The 23,618-nt window shown below is 42.9% G+C and overlaps 1 protein-coding gene across 2 annotated transcripts; it reads left to right on the top strand.

The window, feature by feature from the left end:
* The first annotated feature begins 876 nt into the window (after nucleotides 1-876).
* On the top strand, nucleotides 877-22,442 carry LOC117358237 (olfactory receptor 1019-like). Of its 2 annotated transcripts, XM_033939925.1 has the most exons (4): nucleotides 877-1,406; nucleotides 7,432-7,525; nucleotides 20,526-20,730; nucleotides 21,050-21,188. In XM_033939925.1, exons 2-4 carry the CDS (start codon nucleotides 7,439-7,441, stop codon nucleotides 21,082-21,084), a joined length of 327 nt encoding a protein of 108 aa, XP_033795816.1. In that variant the 5' UTR covers nucleotides 877-1,406; nucleotides 7,432-7,438; the 3' UTR covers nucleotides 21,085-21,188. The 2 variants fall into 2 exon arrangements, with proteins under 2 accessions (XP_033795816.1, XP_033795815.1); XM_033939924.1 differs by having other exon boundaries at nucleotides 20,526-22,442.
* The last annotated feature ends 1,176 nt before the right edge of the window (nucleotides 22,443-23,618 follow it).

The raw sequence follows: 23,618 nt of genomic DNA, 5'->3' as shown, positions 1-23,618 counted from the left end.
ACATATCTTAATACTACACATGCTGCTCTGCAAAGGAGTGTGCTAAGGTGCATGCCTTTGGCTTGCATTTTAGGTTGCACCCCAAATGGTGACACACCACTAGGCCTCTAAATATTGGCATCGCTAAAGGGGGGTTGGGGAGCAAGCTACCACACCTAGGAATGCAGAGAGTGTTTAGCAACAAAAGACAAGGTAAAACAGTGCAGGGAGGTGAAGTACTTGTAAGCGTGCTAGAAGTGGGACCTAGGAGTGATCATATTTGATGATCTTAAGGTGGACAACCAGGCAGAAAATGTGACATCAAAAGCTAGAAGGATGCTTGAAGGCAATGTTAGGTGCCATCGATTCGTGTTTGAGTCCTAGTGACTTGATAAACATCATCGAGCTTTTGTAGCAGAATACAGAAGCAGATTGCGCAGTATAAATTGGATGCTGTTGCCGTTGCCGCATCAAACGCGATCCTCCGCCTCCAGCACTGCCCATCTTCTGCTGCCCAGATGGGTGGTACATCATTAGTCTGACAGCTCCGCTGAAACCTGTCCACCTCGGGAGACCCTGCTGGTAGTGAAACTAGTGAAGGCATAGCTTTCAGCTTCTCAGATGCGTGCAAGCCCCAGTGGCACTACAAGCCCATGTACTATGACTGGAGGCTTGAAGGCATAGAGAGAAGATAAGCAGCAGGACAAAGGAGGAGATAGTACCTTTGTATGTCTTTGGTAAGACCTTGGTTGGAGTGTTTTGTAAACTAAACTAAACTAAAACTTAACTTTATAAACTGGGTCTTCAACCAGAGGAAGCTCGACGCAGTTAACAATAATAATAATAATAATTTATTTATATGCCACCATACCGGGGAGTTTCTAAGCGGCTCACAGCATGAGAAAAATAATACATACATACATTTTCAATAAAAATCTCAATAAAATACAATAAAAGGCAGTACATACATTTCAATAAAATTGATCATAATAAAAGGTGCAAACATTTCAATAAAATAGATCAAGGTAAAAATGCAAAATCATGCAGGTAAGACTCATAAGAATAGAATGCAAACATGATAAAAAATAAGTTAAAAAATATGCTACAATACAAGTGGATTTATTTTCAAAATGTTTGGCAAATAGAAAAGTTTTTAAAGATTTATGAAATTATTGGAAAGAGCTGGAACACCTTAAAATTAAAGGAAGTTCATTCCATAACTGGGGAAATTTAAAAGCCAGAGAAAGGCTGAAATTCTTGACTCCTTTAATTCCTTTCCTAGAATGGAGGGAAAGTTTAAATCGTTGAGTGCCTCTTGCATATGAAAATCTATCAACATTCCATAGAGAGGAACAAGAGGAATGAGACTACAACTTTAAAATGATATAAACAGGAGGAAGTTGGTCCAGAGGACAGCTATGAAAATGGTCAGTGGCCTTTGGCATAAAGCATATGAGGACAGACTTAAAGCTCTAAATATGCGTATTTTGGAAGAAAAGTGGAAACAAGCGAAATGATAGAGACATTTAAATAACTCTTGCATAACCACATATTGTAGGCTGAAAGCCTCTTTTAACTGAAAGGAAGCTCTAGAACAAGGGGGGCATAGAATGAAAATGAAAACGGTTAGATACAGGAATAGTATAGTATAAGAAAATATTTTATCTTGGAAAGAATAGTTGATGCATGGAACCCAGCAGACAAGGACTATGCATTTGGCAACCACAAAGGTTCTCTAAGGGAGAAGAAATTGTAGAGATTTATATTTAGCATGCATATATGTCAAATTTTATGGTGATTGCTACTATTATCTAAGTTTTACTAAAGATAATAGTTGTAAATAAAGAATCAAACTTGGATATGTATTGGCTTATATATTAAAAGCAAAATGTTATGATTCTTCATGTTAATGTTACAGGGGAAGTTCTTGGCATAAGGTTTCTGCTGCATTCTTATCCATTCTCTGAGGTTACTGCTTCTTCTAGCACTGTTAAATCATGGCCCAAGTGTTTTGCCACCATGATCTAACTGTGTCTTTGCATGCAGATGTCAATCATTAATCTCTGCTTGCTTTGCACCTTTCATGTGCTTTGGGTATTCATTCTACTGCTGCTAGAGCTACTTTACAACTTCTGAGGCAGCTAGGGGTCTTCCTGTGTCTTTATAGATGAGGAAGAGAGAGGAAATGATTGCTTTCAAGTGCCCTTTCTGGATAACAAATCTGGTACTGAGAGGAAATTATTGAACTCAAGCACCTTCCAGGATATATTTCACAGGCTACAGTGTAACCAAGTACCTCAACAGGCCTTGAGGACTGAGGCCAATTAGAATGTTGGCCAGCCCACTTGCCCCCAATGATCAAACCTTTGGGGATTACTCCCAGCACTATCCAGTGTTTGGGAACTGCCAATTATACCCCAATCTTTTTGTTCTTATTTCCTTAGGATATTCTTGCCATTATTTATGGTTTTCACATTTTGTAATCCTATTATCCCAGAAACTGTGGGCTCTATTTACTAAACGGCAATAGAGGTTCCACTGCAGGCCGTTGAGCGAAAATGCTTCAATACTGATAGGAATTCTATGAGCGTCAGAGCACTTACCTTGCTGGCCTGCATTAGAAACCTCTACCACCGTATAGTAAAACCCAGAATGTGTTTGGTTCTGGTCAATAGGAGCTTCTTCTTGACAGCCAAGAGAGTGTAGTGATGAAAATGTAAGCTGTATTCTAATCTTCCTTTCAAGAAGGAGGCCTAAGTCCTTTCAAGTGATCTTTCTGGCAATGTGACCAAAAGAGGCTGTTGCCCTCAAGTTTTCTTTGCAAATTTTTCTATGGAGACGCTCAGATATTCCTACATATACCTCTCAAACGGCTCATTTTCCTAGAAAATTCCAATCCAAAACTAATCCTCTTCATTAATCTTTGGCCCATGCCCAAAGGTTTTCATACCAGTGGTGGTTCTACTTGATGTCATTTCTGCAGTTTTGGGGTCTTTTTATGAATGATGGTGCTGCCATTCTAGTACTTTGAACTTTTCCTGCCACTGATGGTGCTACTTAACTCCTGCTTTAGATTGTCCATTTAACCTTGGTTCCACCCTACCCCTCTCCCAATGCCCTGAAGTCTTCATGCCTACATTGATGCTGTTTTTGCCCCTCTCCTATGCCTGAGGAGACTTCATGCAAATGTGCTTTGGGTCTAACTGCCCGTGTTGGTGCTGCTTTTTCTCTTTCCTGGTGATTTGGGGTATTCCTGCCAATATTAGTGCTGCATTGTCACTTTCCCAGGCCCTAAGAATTTTCCTGTCAATGTTGGTACCTCTTTGCCCTGGTGCTTTGGCATCTTCCTTATACTGTTTTATTGACTTGATCTCACATGAAACAGTTCTATTGTCTAAGAAGCTGTGTTGGAGACTGGTTAACACTAGTAACTCTTTTAATACAGCCTAGGGAACAGTACAGATGGATATGTACACTGCATTCCGATATTCATTTTTTAAAAAGTCTAAGTCAGGGGTGTCCAACATTTTGGCTTCCCTGGGCCGCATTGGCCGAAAATTTTTTTTCTGGGGCTGCACAAACACTAACAATAGCTGAGGAGCCAAAAAAAGGTTGAGCAGGTCCCAAATTTGCAATCACTAATATAGAAGATGACACTGTGGAGAGGAATCCTAAAAAGCAGTAATACTTACCCTAACTGAATGATCCTCCATGTGCACCGCTGACAGTGGGAGCAGCCACAGGCTTCCACATCCCCACTCTGATGAGCAGGGATGCGCGCTCCTGGTTCTCTCATTCACTTCTATTACAGCTATGGTGAGCCTCTTCAGAGGTGAGCCTCATCAGAGTGGGGATGCTGAATCAGCTGTCAGGAGCGCATGTGGAGGATCGTTTAATCAGGGTAAATATTACTGCTTTTTTGGGCTTCCTACTTGGAGCTTAGGCTCCCTCAAAATGAACATCTCCCCTGTTGTAGCTAGTAGGGATCCCCAAGCCTCACCAACTGACAGCCACCTCCTCCTTCTCCAACTTCCCAAGTTCTGCAGCTGGCAGCAATATTGCAGAGCTTTTGCTTTCCCTCCTCCCTGCCCCCCCTTTGGCTTTCATGCATGCATGAAAGCAGGAACCATTGGCTGCAAAGCTTGGAGATTTTGAGTTGCCAGACTGGAGGAAGATCTCTTCAGTTGGCAGGGCTCGGGAATCCCCACTAGCTCAAGTATTTATAAATTGCACTCAGGCAGGGAGAAACTTTGGTGCCCATCCACTAATTTTAGGTTCATCCCTCCCCCAAATCAACTGAATACAAAAATAATTGTGATGCACATATCCCAAAGCTAACATATTCCAGTTAATAAATTCAAAATAAAACCATTTTTTGTACCTTGTTGACTGGATGTTTTGTTTTTCCATCATCTTGGTCCGTTCCTCTTTCTGTTTTTTCTCTATCTTCAACTAATTCTCTTTCCAGTGTCTGCTGTCCATTTTTTTCTCCTCTTCTCTCGATCCTTCTTATGCCTGTCTCCAACGTATTGATTTTTCCCTTTCAGCTTTCTTAACTTTTTCTTTTCTGCCTCTGTCTACTCAAATCTTGCCTTCTTTCTCACCCTTCTTCTTTTTAAATGTTCAGCTATCTCTCAATTCTCCATCTTCTCTGTCTCTAGCTCTCCCATTTTCCATCTCACTCCTTTCCCAGCCTCCTATTCCCTTCTATCTACTCCCCATTACCACATTTTTACCACTGTACTCACTGCTCTCTCACTCATCTTGTCATCTCCATTTTTACCTCATCCACATGGCTCACCATTTTCAGAATCCCCCACCCTCTCTCCACTGGTCAGGCTATAATGTCGTCCCTTTCTTTCCATCCCCTAGCATCATCTTATCCCAGCTCTCTTCCCTCCTGCCCTCCCATGGTTCCATCTCTCCTCCTCTATCTCTATGATCCAACAATTTGCTTCCTCTCTTTTCTGTTTTCCTTCTTCCCTCCCCTCCTTGAGGCTGAACAATGAAATGGAAGAAAAAAAGAGAAAGATGCTGCATCTCTCTGCCTTCCATCCACAGGCCTAACATTTCTCCCTCTCTCCCATCCCCAGATCCAACCTCTCCCTTTCTCTTCCCAACTGTCCCCCATCCCATCTCTCCCCCTGCCTGCCTGCCTCCCTTCTCCAGGTCCACCATTTCTTTCTTTCTCTTCCCAACAGTTCTCCCTTCAGGTATCTCTTTCCCTCTTCCTCTGCACTACCCCAGGTCTAACTTCTATCCCTTCAGACCATTGCCTACCATCTCTCTCTGTCCTCTGTTTCTGGTCCCATAAGCTCTCCCCCCACGCCCAATCTGATACTTCTTTTAATACCCTCCCACCCAAAAAAAACCCCATCTCTGAACAAATCCCACTTGCTTTAATCATCTTATCCTCACTCTCTTCTTTCTAGACAGCATCTGTCCTCTCTCTGTCTTCCATGCAGCATCAGCCCCTTCCATCCACTGTCTGCCCTCTCTCTCTCTGCCCCTTCCATTTCTCTGTCTGATCTCTCCCCGTTCCATATGATATTTTCCCTCTTTCTTTGCTCCTTCCATAAACTGTCTATCCTATGCCCCTTCTCTCCTTTGTATATGATTCAGTTCAGCTTCATCCTCTCTCCATTTTTCTGTCTCCACCCCTCCCCTATGCTCTGACCTCTTTCTTCTCCTTTCCTTCCCGCCCCCATGCCCTGGTATCTCCTCTGTGGCACCTCTTATCCTTCTGGTCTGGCATTTGTCTCCTTAGTTTCCCTTCCCTCCCCCCATGCCCTGGCATCTCTCCTCTCCTTCCAACTCCCCCTTCCCCTCCATTATCTGGCATCCCCTCTCATTCCTTTCTCTCCTTCCTTCCTTCCTTCCTTTCTTTCCCCTGGCATGGCATCTGTCTCCTTCCCTCCCCTCCCCTCCCATGCCCTGGCATCTCTCCTTCCCATGGACTTGAAATCTCTCATTCCTCTCCCTTTTCCTTCTCCATCCTTCCCTCTCCCCAATTGAGTGCAGCAGCAGCATTTCTCTTCCTCCTTCCCTTCCCTGTGCAGAAGCAGCATTTTTCTCTCCCCTCACACACCCATCAGCAGCGCAGCATTCACCCCCAAATTACCCCTCAGGGCCAAGTGAAATACTGCTAAATACTGCTTATCCCTTACCCGTTCTCCAGCAGGGTCATGCAGAGCACTAGGTTGTTGGCCTTGTCCATGGAGCAGCTTGTATGTTCCACCTGGCCACGCGCAGCAAGGGTCGGCACTTGTGCATGCCGGGGAAGGGCTCGATGGGTGCATGTGCCACCTGCAGCTGCTCCAGCTTGGCTCACCCCTGGCAGGGTCCTCCTCCTCAGTGGCCGTGTTGATGTTCAGTCACTATGGGCTCCCCAGGATCAGGCTGAAGTTACAGGCAGCACTGAACTTGCGGCTCTTGGAGCAAAAGCTCTGCCTGCAGTGTTTGTTCAAAGCCGCGGGCAGTGTCTTCCATACGCCTCCTGCGGCTGATCTGGAAGCGTTCCCTCTGATGTTGCAACGTCAGAGGGAACACTTCCGGGTCAGCTGAAAGAGGCACATAGGATCCGCTGCTCGCGGCTTTAAGGAAACGCGACAGCAAGACGGAGGAGGGAGCCGACAGAGGAAAACACCACATCGTGAGTGGGGCCGCACAGAATTATTCACAGGGCCGCTTGCGGCCCATGGGCCGCAGGTTGGACACCCCTGGTCTAAGTCCTTTTATTTGATCTTTCGACAGTATGACAAAAGGTAGATTCTTTTCACCAAATTCTCCATGGAAAGCTTGCTTATGAGGCACTTGGAATCTCCTTCTGGCTCTTAGTAAATAAGCTCATTTTCCTACCAAGTATCTGTCGATTACCTAACCCTCTTGGCATTTCTTTAACTTATGTTAAGCTGGATTCTTCAAGCAATTATTGATGTCACTTTACTACATTCTTTGACTGTTCTGTCAATATTGATGCTGCTTTGTTCTCCCATTTCCTAGTGGTTTTCATGGCAACACACACCTAGACCCTTACCCCATCTCCTGGAGTGTTGATATCTTTATGCCAATAATGATGCTGCTTTATACCTCTCCTGAGGGTCCTTTTATCAAAAGTGATAAAAAGTAGCCTTTACATGCCCTTACGCAAGTCATTCTCGCGAGCTAAGGCCAATTTTACCAGTAGGGTAAAATGACCAATTTTCTTATTTTTTATATCAATGGCCATATGCTAATTTTCTCATTAGCATTTAGAATTTGCATGTTAGCCTCTACTGCTGCCTATTTTGTAGGTGGTAAGGACAAAGTGTGTACTAATCAGCATGTGGCAATGCCTATGTGCTAATTGACAACACCCACTCTCTGTCCCCAGTTCCATTTGTAAGGAGGAATCCCTTTGTACCCTGGCTGCTGCGTGGAAAACCCTAACAAGTCATTCATTCTTTTATCTAGTTGGGCCATGAACAGAGACCAGATTCTCAATGGCAGGACACAGCAAGCACTTCACTCACTCTTCTTGCACGTTGAAGGACTTCAGACCAAACAGGTAGCTATGCTTAAACTGAACTCTAACTTTATTGTTCTCTCCAGTGAGACAAAGGCACTTCTTTAACCAAAAATAACAACCTATTTGCAAAGTCTCTTTCAATAAGTTGGTAAAGTATTTGTACATCGCCTATTTTAAAGATCCTCTGTGTTGGTAGGAATCTTGATTTTATGGTGGAGATAACCCAAAAGACAATCTTCCACCCAAGGCAAGACAGAAACGGCTTCAAATCACCATTCAGAGAGCTTCCAGCTCTGCCTGGGGTCTCATGCACTGTACCTTTTCAGAAGGTTCTGGAAACCCAAAGGCTGAGTTTCCAACCGCCTTCTGCATGCTTTTTGAAGCTCACCCACAGTATATATCCGATTTCACATTTCATACACTCCTACTGATTAAGCAGCTCTAAGCTGACTGCATATTGTAGTGATGTTAATTGCATAGGCAGCCTTGAGCAGGGTCCATACTTAGGGTTACCAGTCGTCCGGATTTACCCGGACATGTCTGGGCGTTTGGATGGCTTTTCAAAACCCAGCATTTTGTCAGTGCTTTGAAAAGCTTCTAGCTCAGGACCGCATTGGGAGGGCATCTGCACATGCATGGATGCAACGTACGCAGATGCCCTACCGATGCAGTCCCAAGCAAAAGAACAGGTTGAGGGAGTGGGGCTGGGGCGAGACTGGGGAGGAACGGGGCATGACATAGTAACTTAGCAACGTAGTAGATGACGGCAGATAACGACCCGAATGGTCCATCCAGTCTGCCCAACCTGATTCAATTTAAATTTTTAATTTTTTCTTCTTAGCTATTTCTGGGCAAGAATCCAAAGCTTTACCCGGTACTGTGCTTGGGTTCCAACTGCTGAAATCTCTGTTAAGATTTACCCCAGCCCATCTACACACTCCCAGGCATTGAAGCCCTCCCCAGCCCATCTTCCATCAAACGGCCATATACAGACACAGACCGTGCAAGTCTGCCCAGTACTGGCCTTAGTTCAATATTTAATATTATTTTCTGATTCTAAATCCTCTGTGTTCATCCCACGCTTCTTTGAACTCACAGTTTTACTCTCCACCACCTCTCTCGGGAGCACATTCCAGGCATCCACTACCCTCTCCGTAAAGTAGAATTTCCTAACATTGCCCCTGAATCTACCACCCCTTAACCTCAAATTATGTCCTCTGGTTTTACCATTTTCCTTTCTCTGGAAAAGATTTTGTTTACGTTAATACCCTTCAAGTATTTGAACGTCTGAATCATATCTCCCCTGTCTCTCCTTTCCTCTAGGGTATACATATTCAGGGCTTCCAGTATCTCCTCATACGTCTTCTGGCGTAAGCCTCCTATCATTTTCGTCACCCTCCTCTGGACCGCCTCAAGTCTTCTTACGTCCTTCGCCAGATACGGTCTCCAAAACTGAACACAATACTCCAAGTGGGGCCTTACCAATGATCTATACAGGGGCATCAACACCTTCTTTCTTCTACTGGCTACGCCTCTCTTTATACAGCCCAGCATCCTTCTGGCAGCAGCCACTGCCTTGTCACATTGTTTTTTTGCCTTTAGATCTTCGGACACTATCACCCCAAGGTCCCTCTCCCCGTCCGTGCATATCAACTTCTCTCCTCCCAGGACGGGAGGAGGGGAGCAGATCTGGAGGCGGGGCCATAGGTCCAGATTTTACAATAGTAAAATCTGGTAACCCTATCCATACGGGGTACTGCACTGATGATATGCAAGACACCTTTAACACAAACCTACTTTTAACTCACTGGCAGCCCTATAATAGGGACTGCTAATATTCTGGGCCTGATTGTGTATAGGACGCCTAGTTTCAGCAACCGCCTAAGCAGCTTTTGAGAATTACACGAGTGTCCTATATAGAATCGCATCTGCCCTGATGAACAGACGCCTAACTACCCAGATTCTCTAACTGGCGTCCATGTCACAGGCGCCAGTTAGAGAATCACGTTGCCGCTGAGCTAATTACAGCAAGGGAATCTCCCTGCTGTGAACAGTTTAGCAGTTGCAGTAGGGAACCTTTCCCCCCGTGAAGTCGGCTGGAAAGAGGGATGCCCACTCCTTCCTGCCGGAACCCCTGAAGCCCCCCTATGTCCATGGCAGGAAGAGTGCCCAATTCCTCTTGCTGCAGTGGCGATCAGTGCCCAATTCCTCCTGCCGCCAGCCTTGCAGGCATCCCCCAGCAGGAGGGATGCCTACTCCCTCTTACCTCTGGCCCCATCATCCCACAAACACCACCAAACACTCCCTGACTCTACCCTGACACTCCATGACTCCACCCCTGATACTCCTAGACACCCCAACATTCCCCTGACACTCTCTGACTCCACCCGGACAACTCCTTGACACCCATAAGATCCTCCTGCCACTACCCGACTCCACCCTGATACCCCCAACATCATCCTGACACTCTCTTACTCCACCCAGACAACTACCCAACACCTCCAAGATCCCTCTGCCACCCCTAAATACCTCCGTCCTTTAACTGATGGCTGGAAAGAGAGATAGCCACAGTCTCCTGCTGGCAGGGGTTTTAGGTATCTGCCAAATGGAGTCTTAGGCCACTCCGGGTGCATCACAAGATGCACTGGGAAAGAGGCCTAAAACTCCATTTGGCCCAGGTGGGAGGGGCCTTAGGCATTTGAGTCAATCAGGGCCTTAGGCCCCACTCCAGTGCCTTCCAGAATGCACCATGAAGGGGAAGGCCCGCCATTTTGCAGTGGCTGGCCTGCCGGCTGGAGGGTATGGGCATCCCTCTTGATGGCCATCAGATAAAGGTACGGGGACATTCGAGGGGGGGGGAGCGTAGTTGTTGGTGGCAGGGTTATCTTAGAGGTGTTGGGTATTGGGGAGTTGTCCAGGTGTAGTCGGAGAGTGTCAGGTGGATGTTGGGGTGTCTGGGAGTGTCAGGGATGAAGTCAGGGAGTGTCAGGATGGAGTTGGGGAGTGTTTGGTAGGGTTCAGGGATGATATGGCCAGTGGTAGGAGGAAGTGGGCAGCCCTCCTGCTGGGGAATGCCTCAGAAGGTAGAAGCAGGAGGAATTGGGCATTCCTCCTTCTGTAGACATTCGGGGGGGGGGGGCTTCTGGGGTCTGGCAAGAGGGAGTGGACATCCCTCTTGCTAAGGGATGCCTCGGGGGTGGTAGCAGAAAGAATTGGGCACTCTTTCTGCTGTGGACTGTCGGGAGGGTTCACCATTTCGGCAGGAGGAATTGGGCACTCCTCCTACTGCACACATTTGTGGGGAGGACTTCAGGGGTTCTGGCAGGAGGGTGTGGGCATCCCTCCTGCTGCTGACTTCATTTGGGGGGGGGGAATGGGATCATTATTTCAGCTGCTAAACTGATCAAGGCAGGGAGATTCCCTTGCCGCAATCAGCTCAGTGGCCACATCTATTTGAAATGTAGACCAGCATTTTGCTGACCTACATTTCAGGCATCTATTGCGGCCCTAGGGAGATGCCTAGAGCTGTCTACGCTCACCTAAGGCCATTTCCGTGCAAAACCATGCCCACGCCTAGTCTTGTTCGAGCTTAAGTATTCCTAAGCATCTCCCTAGGCTTGCGAAAACACCTACAGTGTAGGTGACCTGCCTTGGGGTTTTTAAAAAAAAAAACAAAAACGCCTACCACCGCCTACAATCAGGACACTGTTTATAGAATTTGGCCCTCTGTGTCTAAGCTAGGGTGATTCATGCACTAAAACTCAATTCTCCTGGGGCATGAATTTACCCCCAGGTTGCACTAATAAATTATTTTCTTGTAGATTGTATATTGAAGATTGCCTTACCTCCTATATTTTCTTTTGTAATCTGCTCTAAATGTTTTGGGTAAGATGCAAAATATTAGTACCTGCATTATTATTATTCAAAGCTCATACTTTCACTTTTAAAATGATTTCTGGAAAATGATGCACAGATGTTTATTCCTGCTATTTGTGGTACACTATTTTTATGGAGTAAAGAATTCATATATGTTTGAATTTTTAAAAATATGCATTTACTCCTCTCCACTACTATCTTGGGAATGCATTTGCAAACAATGGCTAAACTTATATGAAAACAGATATTCATAGGTATCAGTTTTGTGGGTGTAGTACATACTTTGCTTAAACCCCAGCAAAATCCTTCAGTGTGTTCAGAAAAGGGTAGTTTGACTTGAGTTGAGCACCTCCAGTCATATTATAAAGTTGGCTAATATGTCTGCATAGAGAATGGGAAGTTTTCAGATGGATTTTCCACATGGAGTTTTCTTTTGAAAATAAGCTTGTAGAGTGCAGAGAATGAATATCTCCATGGGCCTGTAAATCCCTTGGACTATGTGAAAAATGCCCCATTAAAAACATGCAGACTTTTAATTGAATGTCCTCTGAGTTTCCATACCTTTCCCCGTGCTCCAGTTATCTGATTCCCAGTTGCATTTGTAGTCTTTTTAAACAGGTAGGTCAAAATCGGTGAGTCTTTGAGGAAAAAGCTACTATCTATCCTACACAATGCAAACAGTAAGTGAGTCCCAAAAATGTAAAATGATATACCACTGCATGTTGTCTAAGATTTAAATCTGAATGTCTTGAAGATTTTCTACCCATGTAATTGGCACAATTTCCTGTCAGAAGAAATCAGTGATGAACAATCTCAAGATATCACATGTAAACTTTCCTGGCAGAAACTGTGCTTCTATCAAAGATTATTAGGGGAATAAACAAAAAACTAAAACATCCCAAAAAATCACATAAGCTGACACTTGGACAACCTAATCGCTGGGAAGGCCAAGTGTGAATGAAAACTGTTTTCCTGTATATCCACTGAAACGTTTCATCCATTGTGCATTCAGCGTTCAATGGGGTATATTAAGAGGTGTGTTATGGGTGAGCTTTGGGCGTGCCAGATTTGGACGTCTTGTGGGAATGTCCTGGATGGAATTTAGACATTTTGGGCTAGACTTCCCATCCTCCAAAACTCTGAATAAAACAATACATACCTGTCTGTGGAACAGCAGCATCTGGTATGGGATTTCCTAGTAGCGAATCACACAGGTGCCTTAATAGCCAGGTGGGTGAGCTAGTGAACCACAGAGATGAAGGGCCAGACCTATAAGGCTCTCTAACCATAACTTCTATGGTATTAAGTATGAGCTCACTAAAGCCCTATTATATTACCATATAGGTGCCACCTATAGCCGTAAGGGCTATTGGAGTGGTAGACAGGTGGGTATAGTAGATTTTGGGGGAGTTTTGGAGGGCTAATCATAAATTATAAGGGGGTAAATGGTGAGATGTATGTCTGGCACCTTATACGTGAAATTCACATCAGTGCCCTCTAAGGTGCCCCACTGCTCTGTTGGCATGTCTGTGTGGCCAGTCCATTAGAATATGGCCCCTCTCACGTCTAAATGATGCTGATTTGGATGTTTCTAATGTGAACGTTTTTTTGTGGATGAAAATAGTGAATAAATTTAGATGTCCTGACAGTCTATACATTTTGGTGGACAAGATGTCTAAGTAGGCGATTTTCAAAAAAAGTATTTAGGCAACCCCTTTAGATAATGGATGTTTCTGTGCTTCTGAATTTGGACATTTAACAGGAAAAGTCCAACTTTTGAAAATGGCCCTTCACGCCAGTGTAATTTGCAATGTATAATGGATTTGTAATTATAGAATGCTTTGATATTTTTCTCATAACTACATGTAATTTACAAATAGTAGCCGGCATCTGTTCTATGCATAATTCTAAAATAAAAGTCTAGCTTTTAAATGAACATCAGGAACTGTGGACAGTACTTCTGCAGGTATTCTTTTGAAACTGTTTTCTTCTTGCTGAATAACTTGTCATTCAACATTCAGTGAAAAAATATTTTAATGGGACAGGGAAAGGTATAGGCAAAGAAGGAACATATAGACAGAAAAGTCAGAATAACAGAAGTTAAGAAATAAGGGGACTAATTTCAAGAAAGTTGCACATGAGGTCAAAATGGTGCTTGAAGGTTATCTCAGTTAGGGTAGGAATGGATTAACAAGTCCTGCTATAAAACCGGTGTCACCGGTGTCACACGGTGTGTGTGATTAACATGTTAGTTATTGCTTCCTGGGTAAAGGACTAAGTTTTCACCTTCCTTCTGAAGCAGAGATAATGTTGTTTATGTGAAGCCTTTTGGGCAGTGATCTCAAACTCATGGCCCACGGGCTGTGTGCAGCCTCCCCAGTGCTATTCTGCGGTCCACGGTCTGGATGCGATGATTGAGAGTCGGCTCCCTTGCTGCGATCTTTTTTCTATTCAAAGCCACGGGTGGCGGCTCCTCGCATGATCCACGCCTGCGGGGATCTATAAAAGCTCCATTTTACTTGGGTTCAGGCAAAGTTTGTTGTTTTTAGCCCATTCTTGAATTAATGTTAGACAGGTACTCAGTTTATTCAGGGCTGTGGATATATCAGGTTCATTGGGTGTGAGTAGCTGCACATCATCCACATAGATGTACAACTGAGTGGCCATTGATTGAATCAGCTTGGCTGATACTCATCCCTGGAAATCAGCTACAAGAAACAAACATTCTTTTTGAGATTTACCAGGTACTGGGACTGGCCACAGTTGGAGAAATGAAGCTGGGATTTTTGGATCTAGTTTTGAGTCAGCATGGAATTTATTTTCAATAATACAGTATTTAATAATCTTAAACTAAACTGGGAAATTTCTTAATCTGCTTCATTTTTAGGGTGGCTAATGAAAGTGCTTTCATTGTGATGTTTTGTCTAGGTCCATAAAAACATGACAAGATATATCTCTGTAAAATAGCATGATTTTAACACATACCATAAAAACATAAGAAGCTAACTGCTACAATTTATCAATTTATCAAATCTATTTATTAAATCATACCCAATTTTACCATAAATATAGTTTATAAATATACTTGTTTCCCAATCTCAAAAAACATAAAACATTTCATTATACAAAATCATATTGCAGCCCGGGTATACCCGGGCTGCAATATGATGTTGTACAAGGGTCATTTCATAAATAATGCACACTATTTTTTTTAAATTTACATGTTTTATTTTTTTTTTCAAGGATTTCTTTACAATCTTTCAATATAGTCTCCCTGCTTTGCAATGACTGAGTTCCAACATTCGGGAAGCTTCATTATTCCATCCAAGATACCGTTTTTGTTCATTTGCCGAGATGCAAAACGATACGTAGTTTTTCAATGATGACATTCCCTATGTGCGGACGAGTGTTGTAGTGAAGAATGAATGGCCCAGCTAAGAGCAACTGAAGTCGGGTTTTGTGCATTTTTCTGTGCATTTTTTGCAAAAAATCCTGATAATACACTGCTGTGCTACTTCTTCTACATGGAACTTTGTCTGTAATGATGATGCCTTCCTGATCATAAGCAAAAATCATAATTTATTTGTCTTTTGATTGAGCTCATCAAAATTTTTTTGGTCGTTGGGGGAAGATGGAGCTCTCCACTTGTTATTGAAAAACTATGCGAATACGGCTGGGAGGTGTTGCCTCATGCTCCCTACAGTCCAGAAATGAATCCACCAGACTTCGACTTTTTTCCAAAGTTGAAACAATCTATGCATGGACATCATTTTGCATCTCTGGAAGAGCTTTTTTCCGCCGGTACCCAAGCCATTCGGCAACTGAACAAAAACGGTATATTGGATGGAATAATGAAACTTCCTGGATGCTGGGACTCAGTCATTGCAAAGCAGGAAGGCTATATTGAAGGACTGTAATGAAATACTTGAGAAAAAAATAAAACGTGTAAATTAGAAAAAATTGTGTGCATTATTTATGAAATGACCCTCGTATAATGAAATGTTTTATGTTTTGCGACAGTGGGAAACAAGCGTATTTATAAAATATATTTATGGTAAAATTGGGTAGGATTTAATAAAAAATTGATCAATTGTAGCAGTTAGCTTCTTCTGTTTTTATGGTATGTGTTAAAACTGTGTTATTATGGAAGCTTTTTCTATATAACGTCCAAACTATATATTGATTGTAAAATAGCATGGAGATTTTTACTAAATATTTCCAGGATACCACTGAGGCAGACATGTTATTGTGGAAATGAACTGAAACAGATGGGGAAGAGCTAAGATGAACAAAAAGTTGCAATCCTAGTTTACGACAGTTCAATATTGTGTTCTTTTTTTTTTTTTTTTTGACAAAAGTTACCTTTACTTATTGGTCCATATACATACAGTGCCTTGTAAGAGTCTTCACACCATTGTACATTTTTCACTTTAATGCACTGAGGGGATTTTTTTATAGCACATATTAGAAGTATGTTTTATTGTTCTGAGCAATGAGCTCTACATGTTTAATGCAAAAGAATAATTAAGGAGATATTCAATACGAATCAGATAACATCTGTTTATTCAATACTTGCTCTGAAGTCAGAATTTTATGACAGTGTAACTTGCCCCCTCTTTTGCTAAGGTACGCAAACCGATTAGCACATGCTAATTGAATTAGCGCGTGCTAAATGCTAATGCATCCATAGACTAACACGCACGCGTTAGCGTTTAGCGCGTGCTAATCGGTTAGCGCACCTTAGTAAAAGAGGGCCATGGTGAGAATGTATAGAAAATGTAGATTACTTTAAAATAGACATGAATAAGTGTAAGCATAATCCCAAGTTTAGCATGACCTTAGAATAGATGCAAATCAAGCAGGCCAAGCGGTAAGCAGGTGGTAAGTACTAGGACTGTCCGAAATGAAATAGAGAATGACACGGTGACAAAATTCATCACCGTCCCCGTCCCCGCGGATAACCGCGGGAAGCCATCTTCATGTTATTCTTTAAGGAGAGAGGGAAGAATCAGAATATGAATGGCTACAACCAATGACCCTCAAGCTTTGCTTTGAAGAATGCTGGAGTAGAACAACCTGAGGTTGAAATAGACACTAAAAAATGACATGGGATTATTTCCCGTGGTTATCCGCGGGGACAGGGACGGTAATGAATTTTGTCACCGTGTCATTCTCTAAATTGAAACTTGGCAGTACAAACAAGCCTGTTGATCCTGGCATGCTGAAAATACACTGATTCCTCACAGCAAAGAAAGCTTCATGTAGACAGGTCAGTCTGACAGGCTACAGCAGGGGTGTCCAACCTTTTGGCTTCCCTGGGCCGCATTGGTCGAAAAAAATGTTTCTGGGGCTGCACAAACATGCAAACGCTGCAGCAAGACAGAGGAGGGAGCCGGCAAGACGGTAAACACTTGGGAGCAGCAGAGGAAAACACTGCATCGCCCTCGTCCGGGGCCGCACAAAATACTTCACTGGGCCGCAGGTTGGACACCCCTGGGCTACAGAGTCCTTGGGTCAATCTAGGAGGATACATTTCCCAAGACTTAGGCCCTCTTTTACTAAGGTGCGCTAATCGATTTAGTGCGCGCTAATTGATTTAGCACGCGCTAAACACTAACACATGCAGTCTATGGCTGCATTAGCATTTAGTGCACGCTAATCGGTTAGCGCACCTTAGTAAAAGAGGTGGTTAGGGTTACCATACATCCGGATTTCCCTGGACATGTCCTCCTTTTTGAGGACATGTTCGTGGGTCCAGATGGCTTTTCACAACTTGACACTTTGTCCGGGTTCTGAAAAGCCTCTAGCAACAAGCGACGTCGGGGTGGCATCTGTGCATGCGTGGATGCAGTGTGGTGATGTCACACGCATGCGCGTGATGTCATTGCATCACACCAGCGCAAGCACAGATGCCGTCCCGACGATCAGACAGGCTGGGGGGCTGGGTACAGAATGGGGCATGACTCGGGCGGAATGGGGTGGAGACAGGGGTGTGTCCATCTGCAGTCTGTTCTTGTTATTTGCAGCAGTATGTTTCGTGGAAATGTTCGCGAACCACGAAATCTTGAATAACAAAATGAGGAGTCTATGGGAACATAGAGGTTAGGTTCCAGCAGTTCATGTTGCATCTCAAAATTGTGTAGAGTGAACAGTGGATTCTGTGGGAAAATAGGGTTAGGTTTCTGCATGAAGTACCTGTAAATCACTCTCCAGACGCTTGCAGGCCATATCTGGAAGCAAAGACTGACTATGAAGTGAAAGTGAAAGCAAAAAAGCTTTTTAAAAAAAAAAAAAAAAATTAAAGCACCATTTTTCAAATATGTGAATATAGTGGCACAAATGGGAATTTGATTGCAACTGATGCAATCGTGACTAGATCAATTTGCACATTGCGAATGCACAAATAATGAGAATGGACTGTGTACATAGTGATGAGACAATTTTCCCTATCTGCCACATTGTTGCATAGTCCACCTGCAGATTTTGCACCAATTTTCAAAGAGAAAGATTTTTTCTGGAAATTTTAACAAGAAAAAGTACCTGCAAATATTTGCATCTTCTTTTATTGTGGGGATCTCTTCCAAAAAAATCAACTCTCCTAGGGGCCCTTGTACTAAGCAGAGCAAAAAAAGTGGCCTGCGTGCTGAGTGGTTAAATGGCCCCATTTTTTATTTTTCCTATTAATGGCAGTAAGCTGAATGACAGGAGAAATAAACAATTGAAATATATATAAGCAGACTTAAGGTGGTTTAAGCACATCCCTGATGAAGCCGTTTGAGGTGAAACATATCGGCCTCTGTTGGGAATATGATAAGTGCTTTCTACACCGTTACCTTGTTATCCTGCTGTTTCATTTGATTGTTTGAAATGCAAGCACAGCCCAGCAAACAAAAACAAGTTCAATGTTTTTCACACCATTTTCCACTGCTTTAATCATTATCATTTGAAACGAGAGCACAGATGAGTGACTGCATTGGCCAAAGTTAGGCAGGATAGTGAGATTTTTTTAACAACTGTTATGATGTTTATAGACCCATATAAAGTGTTTTAAAAATCTGAGACACCTGGGTGCAGTGGCGTAGTTAGGGTGGGTGGGGGGAGTGGGGGGCAGTCCACCCTGGGTACAGTCTTGCATGCAGCGCTGACACCCTCCTCTTCTCCATCCATTTCTCACTCCTCCCCACTCATGCCCCTTCCCCGTACCTTTTTAACTTTGGCACAAACAGCCAACAACTTGCTGCCCGTTTCGGCTTTGGTGATCTCTCTGAGGTCACTTTCAGGATCCGCGCTTAGGAAGTGACGTCAGAGAATATGCCAAAGCCGACTTGGGCAGCAAATTGGTGGCTGCTTGTGCTAAAGTTGAAAAGATACAGGGATGGGGCACGCGTGTAGCAGGGAGGGTAGAGAGGAAGGCAGGATAGGGGCACCACCGCCCCGGATGCCACTCACCCTCGCTAAGCCACTGTCTGGGCATTTGGGGTCTTTTTTCCTTTTAGAAGAAGTTGATCATTGTTTACCCTATATCCATCGATTTTTGCCTTTTTGGGAATAGTTTGGATATTAGTGTGTTTCCAATTTGCCAGTTTGAATAATTTCCCGCGTCAATTGCCCCATTAAGGAGTGGCCATTAGCATGTGAGCCTACTGACACCTCATGTGCTAACCACACGCTAGCTAGCTGATTAGTGCAGAACATGCCTACTCTCATCCCCAGACATGCTCCCAGGATTTAAAACAATTAATTCTATTTTTTAGTGTATGGATAGTGAGCGCTGATCTCAAGACTACTGCAGGATGCTTGAACGCACCCCATGGTAGTGCTATTTAAACTGCAGCTTAGTAAAAGGACCCCATAGTCTGAAAATACAAACCAATAAGCATTGGTGTCCTTCAACCTAAGCTCGCTCCTAGAAAAGCTCCAAACAAGGTGGGTTAAAAATACTGATCTCTAATGCTTGGTCCCCAGGGTCACAAGCAGCCTCTGAAGTCCTCCATTGTGGTCTTCAAAGAGTTGGCTGAAATGCTCTTCACTTCCTATAAATGCATTAATTTCATAGTTGACCACTTGATATACCATATTTCCCCCACAAATAAGACCTATCCCGAAAATAAGCCCTAGCATGATTTTTAAAGATGCTCCTAATATAAGCCCTACCTCAAAAATAAGCTATAGTTAAGATTGACCCCCAAAGCTCCCCCTGAAAGTCCCCGACCTCCCTGACTCTATCCTTGACACTAGTGCTGCCCGATTTGCCGCAAAAATTGGACTCGTCAATTCAGCGACCCCCCCCCCACCCAGTGAGACCTGACATACCTCCGCTATGAGGCCTCCTAAAGCAGCGGCGGCAGCAGCACTCTGAACAGAATGCCCATTCAGAACGCTGCCGCCACTGCTGTTTTTGGAGCCCTCGAAGGTACGGTATGTCAGTCTCACGGTGGGAGGGTCAGTGGGATTCTGCTGTACAGGGGGATGGGAGCAAGGGATAGAAAGATGCTGCACAAGAGGATGGTTGAGAGGGAAGGAAAGATGCTGCATATGGGAGGGAGAAAGGAAAGAGGAATAATTGGGCTGGAGGAGAGGAAGGGATAGATGATTGTTGTACATGAAAAATAAGACATCCCCCAAAATAAGCCCTAATCCATTTTTTGACCCCAAATTAATATGACACTGTCTTATTTTCGTGGAAACACGGTATTAGCTGCAAACAATTTCTTAAGTGTGTTACTTAGGTGTAAAATATATCCTTGAAATGTTTCTCCTGCTTTATTGTATGTTACTGTATAAAATTTCAATAAAATTTTGGAACTGAAAAAAATATCCAGTCTGATGAAGCAGTTCAAGACAGTTTATAAAATTAGCAACACGTATGCTTGAAATCTTTTAGTGGCCCTCAAAGCTTTCTCATATTCACACTGTGGCCCTTTACGTGAAAAAGGTTGGAGATCACTGCTATAGAACAACTTTACTACTCTGACATATAGAAGTTGGACAGTTTTCAAGCAGACCTTTCAGCAGTGTTAAGTATTGACTTGAAGAAATAGCTTTTGAAAATTGTTCTGCCAGTGCATTATACATGATGCTTTATATTGTGGCTGATTTCCATCATGATGTTTTATTTCTGTTATAATGTCAAATATATGTTTATTCCTTTAAATCCCAACAGATTAAGAATGGATCAATGGGAAAAGGAAACAAGACCTCTGTTTCAGAATTTGTTCTCCTGGGATTCTCTGACCATCCGCACCTGCAGCTGCTCATTTCTGTCACCATTTTCCTGGTCTTCCTGATGTCTGTTCTGGGAAACTTTATGTTTTTAATGTTAGTGTGTGCTGATCCTCACCTGCAAAAACCCATGTACTTCTTCCTCGGTAACTTGTCATTCCTAGATATAGGTAACACCTCTGTCACTCTCTCTACACTATTGCACAGCGTTATGACAGGGGACACACGGATTTCTTTTTCTGTGTGTATGGCACAACTCTACTTCTTTCTTTCTTTTACTGGTATAGAAATCTTTCTTCTCGCTGCCATGGCCTATGATCGCTATATTGCAATCTGCGATCCTTTACGCTATGTGGTCATCATGAACAAGAGAGCCTGTGTCCTTCTGACATCTGCTTCTTGGATACTTGGTTTTATGAACGTAATATCCCATACATTTTTAACATCTCAGTTATCTTTCTGTAGGGGCAATGAAATTGACCATTTCTTCTGCGAATTGACTGTATTGATGAAGCTCTCCTGCAGTGATATTAGCAACATTGAAATCATATTGTTTAGTCAAGGAGTTTTTGTGTCATTTATCCCATTTGGATTAACTCTGACATCCTACATTTATATCATCTCCAACATCCTAAAAATTCATTCTGCAAAGGGGAGACATAAAGCCTTCTCCACCTGTTCCTCCCACCTAACAATTGTTACTCTGTTCTATGGGACTTTAATTTTTGTCTACTTAAGACCAACTTCAGTACATTCACCAGGTCAAGACAAGCTGTTCTCCCTACTGTACACAGCTCTGATTCCAATGTTAAACCCCTTTATTTATAGCTTGAGAAATGAGGATGTGAGAAAGGCCTTGATAAAATATTTACCTATGAATCACAAGAATAGTTGCTTGAACCTTTTTTTAATGTGTAAAACTGCATTTTACACACAGAAATAATTAAGGATGTTCACACCTCATCCCCTCAAGCTGATGCTGCATTAATTGTATATGTTTTAAAATAATTCCCTCCTCAAACTGGATCTTGAAACTTGATGTCCCCACCTGCCCCTGACTCCCCTCTTGCCCTGTATTTAAACTTCTTAGTAAATATTGTCCTTCACAAATCTTTTACTCATAAGAACAGTATTTCCATTTGTCTTAGTTTTAATTGTGAAATTCTGTATCTAATGTATTTGTATATATTGTCACAGGAGGCTGAATTTAGACTTGAGTTCTTTCTGGTTTAGAATCCTGGTAAACTGGGATGATTTACTCCTCTTTCAATTAAAGCACAGTTTCTTCCTAAATCATGACAATCTACAGCTTCAAAAAGAGGGTCAAACCAAAGTCTCTCAAGTATGGGATAATCAACCCCTAGTTGACGGATCTTGCTGCTTTTTTTGTTTGTTCTCAAAAGATGGCAATCCCCAGATTTGTATTCTCTGCAGGTAGCTATCAAGCCCCAAAATACTGCTTTTGGGAGTTGTACTGAAAGTTTCTGTCCACCATCTGAAGCTGAAGTGTAATTGGGTTATTCAGGTAGATGATCCAAAATACAAGAACAAGTCTATATCTGAATGGTTGAGAAGAGCCTAAATTAGAGTTTTCAATTGGCCTTGTCAAAGTCATGACTTGAACCCAATATAAATGCTGTGGCAGGACATGAAACGAGCAGTTCATGCATGAAGACTTATAGATATGTGGGCTAGTATTCCTCAACTGTGATGGGAAAGAGTAACACCGCATTATAGGATGATTTTGGTTGCAGTTATTACCGCTAAGATGATGCAACCAGTTAGTTTAAGGGGCATTAATTTTTCATGATTGATATGGGTGTTGGATAACTGTGTTTCTTAAATAAAAGGTAATAATTTAAAAACAGTGTTATATGTCTAATATTACATTCTGTTTAAAAAATCAGAACTCTAGTATTAGCACTTACCACACTTAGAAAAAGGGCCCCCTACTGTGATTTCATAATAATTATGGAGCCCTTTAATTAAGCTATTGTAAGCAGTAGTGTGTGCTCACCATAGCTTAAAAGGGTTTACCATGGGATGTGTTCAGGCTAGAGAATGACATGGGGACAAATTTGTCTCCGTCCCTGTGGGATCTATTTCCATCCCCATCCCGTCCCTGTGATTTCTGTCCCTGTCCCTTCCCCATCCCTGCAAGCTCTGTCCTCATCTGCAGAAGCCTGTAATATTAGACATAGAACACTTATAATTTTAAAGTGTTCGAGGCTTGTGCAGATGAGGAGAGAGCTTGCAGGGACAGGACGGGGATGGAGATAGATCCTGTCATTCTCTAGAACTTCAGGCATCCCGTGGTAAGTTCCAGATGTGCAAGCACTACTCATGTCCTACAAAATATTCATGCTGTGGATGTTTGTGTTTGGGGGCAGAGAGTGGGTATTTCTGTGCTAATGAGTTAGCACTTCTGCATTATCATGTACTAACTGATTAGTGTATGATTAGCATATGATCTGTTATTGCTTTCAAGATAGGTAACAGTAGATGCATGGGCATTAATTGGAAAATGGAAAATCAGCCTTAGTGCACAGGAAAGACCGACATAAGGGCATACTAAGTCCACTTTTTGCTGCAGCTTTGTTAAAGGACCTTTATGTTAGTATGTTACTCTGGGCTTCAATTGTAAAAAAAAGAGAAAAAAATCCAAAAAATGACATAAAGGGGCAGGTGGACTTTTTTCACCAAAATGTCCAAATTTCTATTTTTGAAACTCATTTTGTAGATGGGCTTCTATACTGTTTGCCTGCAGTACATGTAATAAGGGAATGTTGGAGGTAGAACTAGAGAGTTGCGCGGGGACAAAAATCAAACCCGTCCCCGCCCCTGCCCCCATCCCCACCCCGGTAGAATAAAACCCGCCTCTGTCCGTCCCCACTAGGAGTCAAACCCGTCCCTGCCCATCCCTTCAAAAGTAGTTATTTCATTTAATTATGCTACTGAATTATAGGCTTTGGCAGAGACCCATTTACAAATAAGCAAAGACACTTTAATTAATTTGGAAATAGTAATTGAGAAG

This window comes from Geotrypetes seraphini, chromosome 3 (assembly GCF_902459505.1).
Source record: "Geotrypetes seraphini chromosome 3, aGeoSer1.1, whole genome shotgun sequence".
NCBI classification, from domain to species: domain Eukaryota; kingdom Metazoa; phylum Chordata; class Amphibia; order Gymnophiona; family Dermophiidae; genus Geotrypetes; species Geotrypetes seraphini.
Note: the sequence above shows the minus strand (reverse complement) of the source record. Positions and strands in the feature narration are given on the sequence as shown.

Bases quoted from the DNA above. Each gene is read 5' to 3' on its own strand.
- LOC117358237 (XM_033939924.1), top strand. From the start codon at position 7,439: ATGAACAGAGACCAGATTCTCAATGGCAGGACACAGCAAGCACTTCAC. The intron at 7,526-20,525 runs GTAGCTATGCTT...AAATCCCAACAG, and splicing joins AAGGACTTCAGACCAAACAG to ATTAAGAATGGATCAATGGG.